Genomic DNA, 9,678 nt, shown 5'->3' on the forward strand with positions numbered 1-9,678 from the left:
GTGAGTAGGTATGGGTGGATTAATTGCTTAAAATATAGTATTAAATATTCTCCTGCCCCAATCTCCTCTCCCCTAAACTAAGGATCAAGTCTTGCTCCTATTGAAATCTGTGGTAGAACTTCCATTGATGCTAAATAGAACTCTATCAGACTCAGTAATGCTAAAGATTTGTTCAACAGATTCTCTCCCAAGATACTACAGAACATACACAAAAATAAATGCTCACTACAAGTCCATTTTAATTTTAGACAGTGAAATAAAAAAAAAAACAGAACAAAAAACTTACTGCAGAAATGTTTGAAATTCTGAGGGTTCGAAGTTCTCCAGATTAAAAATTTCATGGTCTTTCAGATTATTTAATTGTTTTCCAATACTATATAAAAAGAAGTCTGGAACTCTTGCTAAAAGCACTGCTTTATGTGCTCTGAACAGAGTATGACCAACACAAAAAGTGACATCTGCATGGATTTCTTCTTTAAGAAGCCTGTTAGAGGACAGAAATCATTATTAAATTAAATTCAAATCTAGAAGACACACTCTGAACACTGTTTATAATACATTGGAATCTTTAAAAAAAAAATGCAATTTTTTTTTTTAAATTACACAGTGAAAAGTGAATGCCATGCTGATTCATCATATACTCATCTGAAAAAAATTTCTTGTTAAAAGTATTTTAACTCAATGCCATCTATTTCAGTTGTTGGAACTGCTGTTCTACAACCTACATCCCCAGCTAGTTACACCAGCACTATGACCCGAGTGCAATGCTGACACTCTGATATACTACTATGGCCCCCAGCTGGTGATGCCACTACTTCATCATGATCAGTAGAACTGGAGTCACAAGGTTTATGTTCCCTGGAGAGACTGTTATTGAGGAAGCACCAAAAAAAACAGACAATGCAGGAAGGGTGATCACCTATTCGAAAGGCAAAAATGGGACACATGCAGAAGCCCCAACTCCTCTGTGGCCCCAACCACTGCTCCTCCTCTTCCCTCAGGCCCACCCTCTAGCAAGGCCGGAAGCCAAAGACCAGGCCATTGTGGGGAGCCCCAGACCCTCCATTGCCCTAGGTGGAGCCTGAGAGCAGCCCCCAGGCCGTCACCCAGGGCAGGTGGAGGGTCCAGGACGCTGTGGCTCCCTGAGTGGCTCTTACTATTGCCCAGGTCTGGCAGGCAGGGCTTTGGGGAGAAGAGAAGAAGCAGGGACGAGGCCCTCATGGCAATGGGGTGGCTAAGGCCCACCTCAGCCCCACCACCATCAGGAAGAGGCTGCTGCCGCTCCTGAGCCTCAAGCAGGCACGGAGCAGTGCTGTAGGGAATCCAGGACAAATGCTGTCCCAGAGTCATTCAGCCTGGGGCCAGAACTTGAACTCTCATTTTGGGACTGTCCCACCGACTTTGAGATGGGTGGTCACCCTACATGCAGGAAGTTAGGCTGGAAGCAACTCAGCCATATGGACAGAGCAGTGGACAGCATTTAATAAAAGTTCCATTTGTTCAATTTAACCTTGCAAAGCTTCACTCTTCGAAAATGAAACATAGCAACATTTGAGTGGTTAGCAGCAACTTGCGAAATGACCCACAAAATATAGTCTGAAGTCCCCCATAAAGCCCTGGATTTTGCAGGCACAAACCTAGCCCAGTGATGTGCCCAGTTGAAGGAGTTAAAGCTGTACACAGAGCTGGTCATGTAATAGGATGACATTAGTAGGAAAGTAAAACTACTATTTACCTTACTGGAGAACAAGAAGAGGTCTGCACCACCCCAAAGCTCATCACTGCCTCAAGCCTCACAATAGTCGTAAGGGTTCCGGGGAACTATTGCTCTCCAAAGCATAATAAAAACTGAAGTGACATAGGTTTTTCACTACAGACCAGTGTGAATGGGAGGGCATAGACCTCTACATTACTGCCTTTTACATACAGGCTGCTACATGCAATTTTGAGAACTTGACAGACTCCCTAATTCTGAGCAGGACAGAACGAAGCACTTGGGATTACTACCTGCAGAAGTGGCTATTGTGGGATGGTGAGCTCACATTAGACATATACTTAGACACGGAGTGTGCAGCAGAAGCCTCAGGAGGAACAACGCCCCCAGAAGTACATGCAGTGAGACAACAGCAAAGAAAAGCAGGTGGTCAGGGTTCTTATACCCACAGTGAAATGCATTTACGGTGGAAGGCAGCATGAGAGGGGTAAAAGAAGTGTCCCACATTAAGACATCACTGCAAGGAATATGGGAAGTAGAACCATTTTTGCAGTGTGATCAAGATCAGGGAAAGGCCTCAGAAAGATTCAAATCAGACCTGTACAAGAGGGGAAGTGCACATCAGACAGTACTGACTGGCATCTTGACTCTCCTTGAATCCAAGGTTCAGGCAGTTGGGACAGAAAAGCAACAAAGGAGAATACCAACCTCCATGCATTCAACAATGTTAACAGTGACATCTGAAGTTTGTGGTAGTGGAGGAAAACACCATAGATCCCTCAAGGAACACAGCAGTTCAAGCCATAGATCTGATCAGGATGCAGTGTCAGAATTTTATATCTGCCATGCAAGCAGCAAAAGAGGAAGTCCTATGGATGATGGAGACAATTTTAAAAGCATAAGGGTATATTTTCAAAGGCAAGGGATGCCTTGATGGAAAGATGCAACTGGAAATAGACCCTCCAGTGGCACTACATGATCCAGTATGCAAAGAGTTCAAAAATCTGCAGAGCAGAGGTATCATAGCACATGTAGAGACCAAGACAGCCTGGGTAAGTAGTACAGTGCTGGTAAAGTAGTTATCAGGCAAGTTATATATCTCCATAGATCCAAAGCCACTGAACCAGCACTGAAAGATGCCTCTACTCACAATTGATGATGACATTGTGCCAGAACTTTCCGAAGCCAGAATTTTTATGGTCTAATGTGAGGAATGGGTTTTGGCATATAAGCCTGGATAAAGAGTCCAGCATGCTGATAACTTTTGCAATACCATTTGGTTGCCACAGATGGCTGCACATACCAATGTGCATAAGCTCAGCACCAGTAGTGTTCCAGAAAAAACTCAGCCAAGTGCTGAGAATAACTGCAGATGATATCCTCATTGAAGGGGGAGGGAGCAATGATACAAAAGCTGAATGAGACCATGACAGACAACTACAAGCTTTTCTACAGCAATGCAGGAACAAGAACATAAAACACACTCAGGAAAAAAAAATGCAACTCAAATAGTGGGAGGTGACACACACTAGTCATCTGCTCACAGCTGAGGGACTGAAAAAAGATCCCAACAAAATCAAGATACTTAGAGAAATGCCACTTCAGTAGATGTGAATGAGGTACATAGGAATGACACATTTTCTGTCCAAGTTCTGTCTACATCCAGCTGCAGTAGCAGAACCCATACATCAACTCACAGGGCCAAATGCTGAGTGGGACCTGGCAGGTCCCCAACAGCAACCATTTGACATGCTGAAACAAATGATAATAGATGTCCCTGTCTCAAAGAACCAGGTAGAATAGCCACTGACACTCCAGCACAATGCATTGGAGAAAGAATTGGGTAGCTCTTTCGCAGGAGCAGCCAGTCGCTTTCACCAGAGTACCTGAACAAACTACCTCAGAGACTGAACAGTGGTATATGCAAACAGAACAAGACCTTTTGGCAGAGGCATTTCGAGGAGAATTATTCCACAAGTATACCTATGGCCACCCAGTAATAGTGCAATCAGACCACAAATCCCTAGAGACAATCAGGGCAAAGCCCCCCTCTTAGTGTTTCATAGAAACTGCATAACATGTTGATGCCCCTCTAGCACTACCAGCCAGAGATCAGATATTGTCCAGGACAATTACTGGTGTTAGCTGATAATGCAGCATGTTTATTGGATTCAGTGTCCTGATCTCCCTCTCCCCAGCTTGCTGATGCTGAGTATCTCCCAGTTTCAACAGTGAAGCTGATAGAAATCAAAGGAGCTACAGAAAAGAACATTGACTAAAGGCAGTCAAAAGAGTGATACTTACCATTGGCCAGAAGACAAAAGCCAGGTAGGAGCAAAACCACATTTTCAAATTAGAGATGAGCTGAGTATGCAGGATGGAATTGTATTTTGAGGACAGAGCTGTTGTCCCCACCTTGTTAAATGACACACAAAAATATGCTCACACCTGGGCACTGACTGCTTTCTTTGATGGGCTCAAAAGTATGTTTACTGGCCAGCAGAAAAGAACTGTACCACAGTAGCTACCCTCCCAACCAAGGGAAAAATTAAGAAGGAGACTTATTTACCTTCAAAGAAAATTAGTACTTAATTATAGTGGACTACTACTCAGTTCTTTTGGGAGATCAATGTCCTGTGTTATACAAGAAGCAAGTCAGTGACTGACAAACTGAGTGCTCATTTTGCAAGATATGGCATTCCAGACACACTATTTACTGAGAACAGACCCCAAATTTGCTTTGGAAGAATTCAAGGAATTTGCATATAAATGGGAATTTGACCACCACACCTCCTTCCGAGCATACCTACAGGAGTAATTAATTATACAGTGGAATCAGCTGCGAAAACATCTAAGAGACTGCTAACAAGGTTGCATCTTCAGATTCAGGCCCCTTGTTAGCATTTGTTGGCATATAGAAATACTCTAGAAAAAACAGTCTAGCACAGACACTGATGTGATGAAAGACCAATACCCTACCACCAGTGAGAGAGCAGCCAGAAAGCTAGGGACACTGCCAACAGGAGATGGCCAAAAATCTGAGAAAGCAGGCACCAATGTACAGCAGGTCAGCCAAGGACTTATCCTGGAGACAGGCATTTCTGTAAGAATGTTAGAGACAAACCAAAAGGACATGACTACAGGAGTTGTGAGGGAGTGCAGTAGCAACCAGGTCATACAGCTTACATCAGCCTAACTCCGTAAATGTCGACTCTGTAAAGTCACCTACTACACTAACTTAACTCCACTTCCACGAGAGACATAGGCTTAGGTGGATGTAGTTAGGATGAATTATTTACATTGCCTGTTGGCTCTGGGTGGGGCTCTCAGCAGAAGCCCTGCTTTATTAACTGAGTTGTCAACCTCCCCTAGGTTCACAGCAGAAACTCCCCGGGCCTGGGGGCTGACAGCCCAAGTTGTCAGCCCAAAGCAGGGCTCACAGCCAGGAGCTTCCTTCTCCACACCAAGGCTCATAGCCGGAGTTGTCAGCCACAGGGGCTCACAGCTGGAGCTCCTCCCCCAGGCTGGGAGGCCCTCAATTTCACAGCAGGGAGCCTAGCAGCTGTGAAACTGACATTCTTGTCAGTTTCACGGCTGCTATCATTTCACCTTTCCTCTCAGGCTCTGGCTGTCAGCTTGGGGGGCTGAGGTACCCAGGCGATGCTGGGGCTATCCCGGATGTTGCAGTGCTACGGCCAAGACACTCCCAGGTGGTGGTCCCACCTGGGCGAAGTACCATGGCACCATGGTCCCCAGGACCCGGCCGTGGCTCAGGTGCCCCAACCCCATAACCACACTTTGATCCGAGGCTGCGCCCTGCCGCGGTGTCGGGTAGCCCCAGGGTGAGATGCCTCGGCCCCGCCCCCCTACCTGCCGAGATCCTGCCGGAGCTGCTCAGCCACCATCTCCTTCAGCCTCTGCCGCTCCCACACCTCCCGCCCGCCGCTTGCTGCCGGGGCCCCGCTGGTGCCTTTCGAGACAGCGTCCCCCCCGCACCGCGCCATGTGCCGGGGTCCACGCTGCCTCTGAGGCGGCCGGCCAGCAGCTTCTTCTTGTACTAACGCCAGCGATAGGGTCGATGATTAATAGATGGTCCCTTAGCTACGCAGTGCACATCTCTGGTATTCACGAAGAAGCCGTGCTCCGGCGTTCCCCATGGGACGGTGTCCTTCCTACGGCGGTGACGCCAAACGGCCCACCAGGGACTCTCTCAAAACAACTAACTTGCCGGCCAGGACAGGCTGGGCCGGGCGTCTTTCTTCCCCACACCGGAAACCGTAGCGGATTGGACACAGCACCGTCCTCCCCTCCGCCCATTGGGCGGTGAGGAAGTGACCTTGTCCAATCAAGGCTGCTCGCCAGTCACCCTCGAACACATATGCCCCGCCCCCATGTTTACGGGCACGGGTGCCCTTCCTGAGAGAGCGCGGGCCTGAGTCCCCCTGTGAATCCCGGTGATCAGAGCGGGGCGCCCCTGGCCTGGCTCCGCGGGGTTAGGCCCCTGGCTCAGGGGAGCGGAGCGGCTGGCTTCAGAGGGTTGGGGGCGAGGTGGTACATGGCTGGAATCGAGGCTCCCAGTGTGGAGTGCCAGGGTGCCGTCGGGGGCAGCCAGCTTGGCTCGGCAGAGGTGGGGAGGAGCGTTGGGTGCAGACAGAAGAGGCAGCCCGGCGCTCTGTCTCGGTCTGTGAATGACACGCGTCTGTGAGGTGCCACCCTCAGGAGGCCGGTGTGGAGAATGCGGGGCTCTCCGGTGCTTCCCCCACCGTCCGCTGCCATTCAGTGGCTCCCATCTGTCTTGTACTTGGCTCCCTCCAGCACGGGGAATGTTACTAGCCCCAGAAGGGAGCGCGTGGAGACGCGTTGCATCCTCGTGTGGAGAAGCACGGTTGTCACAAGAGGGTGTCGCACGGTTGCTTTTTTCTTGAGTGCCACGGGTTAAAAGGCTTTAAAATAGTTTGGTGTCATATATCTGCAACACTCAGTAAACAGCTTCAAATAAATACATAAATAAAATCCCTAATTTATATGCCATAAGAAAGCATCATACAATACAGCTTTGCGCAGGTTTATTAGGATAAAGGCTTTGAGTTCAATGGGAGTTGTATCGCCCATAAATGACTCTCTTGCTGCAGCTATATATACAGTTAGGCCCATCTTTTCCTGTTTCTTTCCTATAAAATAGAAAGTTAAACAGCAGATTACAGTGCTTTTGTGCAACCTTCAAGATGAGTATTCACCTGACAGTTGCCATGGCAGAAATCTTCAGCTCTAAAAGCAGAATTTAAAATTAAACCTTCATTTTTTTTCTTGTTGAAAGAGGCAGAAATAACTATTATCAGTCCACCCACTCTTAGTCCATAAAAGATCTATAATACAATAAACCTCACTCCCTCCAGCCCCCAAATGTCTGTCTCTTCACCTGTGTGTGCCAAGTGTGCAGCCAAACGGGGTTGTGCACTTTGGGATCTAGCTTTGTCAATACTTACTCCCAACACTTTCCTAAAAAATGACCCCACCTCTCAGCCATGAAGGGTGAACCCAACCTTCCCCAATCACTTCCCTTCTCTCAAGGACAAGCATCAGTCTTTCCTCCCTCACGATAAAACCCTCCTGGTATCCTATTACCCAGGTATGACAAGTAGCCTGACATGTCTCTTCCCCCCATCACTATTGTGCTATACCCTGAGTGGAAATAAGCTTGAGACACATATACATTTTTCTTCACATAGAGCTATGAAAATTCTAAGGGTGGCTTTGCATCTGGACTGCAGGCAGGAGGAGCCTTGTACTGAAAGTCCTCTTGAAGGTTATCCTTGAAAAATGTACTTACTACAGTAGCACTGCTTTAACCATCAATAGAAATGGGCCATGTTATTCTCTCTATAAGAGACACACATTAAACTCAGACAGTACTGCTTTGCAGAGCAAAGAAAGACTTTTTGATCCTCTAAAAAGGACAGATCTGAGAACACTGAAGGAAGGAATGTCCAAGAACAAGCCTTTTACAAATTAATTTGATTTTGTCAGTAAGCTACGGTAATACAATATCTCTACATGAAGCAGACATAAAAAAGCAAGTACATAAGAAGACTGAGGCCACCAGAGGGATCTAATAGCTTCACTGCCGTTCAAACAGCAACTGGGCTTCTCTTCACTGATACCATGAAACGGATGGATTTAATTTAGCTTTTTCTTTTCATTTTCCTCTATTGTAATAAATAATATTAATATACAGTACAGTTTAGAGACAAATAATCTTAGCTCTTGGTAATTAATTAAACTAACCCAACAGGGAAGAAATCTCTTTTGAATATACATAATTCATTAGTATCCACCTAACTGGGGTCAAAATCAGAATAGGCAAGTTTAGCATTGACCTTACCTTCGTCATCCATAACTGGTATCTGGATCACAAGGACAATTTCCCCAACACATGTTCAAGCTTTATAGACTTAGAAGGTAAAGGACTTGTTTTCCAGAATGTATCTGCACTGGAAGGTGGCTTTGAAGTGAACCCTATGTTATGGTCTTAAAAACATTATAAAAGGCGAGCATCTTCTTGTTTTGTTTTTCCAGTCTTTAGAAACCCTTGATTGTTATAAATGATATGCCATTGATTCTGTTTGAGAATGGCTTCTTGGAAGGTGAAATATGTTATAAAAAAGTCAGTGAAAATTTTCCACCATTTCTTTAGTCTCTAATTATCATGTTCACATTTGTTGTTGGTGCCATTTATTTTCTTTTTCATAGATTTAATAAATTTTAAGGCAACAGGGAACCATTATGATAATCTAGTCTGACCTCCAACAATAACACAAGCCATAACTTTCAGTTGAATTCGAGTATATTTTTAGAAAGACATCCAATATTGATTAAAAGACTTCAAGTGTAGGAGAATCCACCACATCCCTTGGTAAATTGTTCCATTGGTCAATATCTGGACTGATAAAAAAGGCATGCTTTATGTAATTATTGAAGTTATCTTTAATTTACAATCCTTGATCTTTCTTAACACCTTTGTCAGCTAGGTGAAGAACCCTTTAACATTAGGTATTTTTCTCCTCGTGTAGATACTTATACATTGTAATCAAGGCACCTTTTAGCCTTCTTTTTGATAAACTACATGGGTTGAGCTTCTTAAGTCTCTCACTGTAAGGCAGGTTTTCCAGACCTTGTGCCATTCTTCTTGTTTTTGACTGAATCCTCTCCAGTTTTTTCAAAACTCTTCATTTCACTCTTTTAATTTCATGTCTCAACCCTGAAACTCAGGCTTTTTTTAAGGAAGTTGTTGCCATAAAATCATGCCTCTTTTTATGGCCAGACCCATAAACCTTTATATAAGGATAAGCTACCTTCCTCTAGCTTTGAATTTAACATTTAATCACTTCTTATTAATAGGTGTCCCCACTTGTCCATAAGCTAGTACTGAATAGTTGGTGGAAAGTTTATTTTTAATAACAGTTTTCATCAATGGTATACATTTAGGATTAGGAGGATTAGATATTTATTGGTAAATGTTGGAAAGCTTGATTTCACTGTACATGTATAAAACCACAAAAAAACCCTCCATCAATAATAACAGAAATTTACAGTAAAGCAAAGAAAAATGCTGCTTGATAGTTTATCAGAATCAAAATCCAGATTTAAATGTTTGAATTAGGCTTGTTACAAATAGGCTAGTGGATGAATAGTAAAAACAGATATAATTTGTTGATTTAAGGATTCTTACTTTGTATATTTTGGTATGTGATGTTGTCGATTTGTGTTTTAATAATTCATAAAACTTCAACTTTTTGAATCTCTGTGTCTACGTCATTAAATAATGACTGCCCCTCGCATCATTTCCTGCAACTGTGAAAATTTAAATTTATAAAGGTTAAAAAATCCTTAAACCCATAATCTCACACAATAGTGAAAATTAAAATAGAAAAAAATCTTTAGATTGATTTAATAGAATTTAGGAG

The 9,678-nt window shown here is 44.3% G+C and overlaps 1 protein-coding gene across 2 annotated transcripts in view; it reads right to left on the minus strand.

The window, feature by feature from the left end:
• BTBD8 (BTB domain containing 8) overlaps window positions 1–5,930 on the minus strand; it is a 65,571-nt gene extending 59,641 nt beyond the window's left edge. Inside the window, exons 1-2 of one of the 2 annotated variants that reach the window (XM_067538484.1) lie at window positions 5,711–5,930; window positions 287–484 (exon numbers count right to left, since the gene is read on the minus strand). In XM_067538484.1, the coding sequence (XP_067394585.1) occupies window positions 287–484; window positions 5,711–5,718 (206 nt within the window). In that variant the 5' untranslated portion in view covers window positions 5,719–5,930. Of the gene's footprint in view, window positions 1–286; window positions 485–5,584 lie in introns of both variants that reach the window. The other variant, XM_067538483.1, reaches the window with a different exon arrangement.
• Between the last annotated feature and the right edge of the window lie 3,748 nt (window positions 5,931–9,678).

The sequence above is a fragment of the Emydura macquarii genome, unplaced genomic scaffold (assembly GCF_026122565.2).
Source record: "Emydura macquarii macquarii isolate MOO-44397 ecotype Brisbane River unplaced genomic scaffold, CSIRO-AGI_Emac_v2 contig_480, whole genome shotgun sequence".
Taxonomy (NCBI): Eukaryota; Metazoa; Chordata; order Testudines; family Chelidae; genus Emydura; species Emydura macquarii.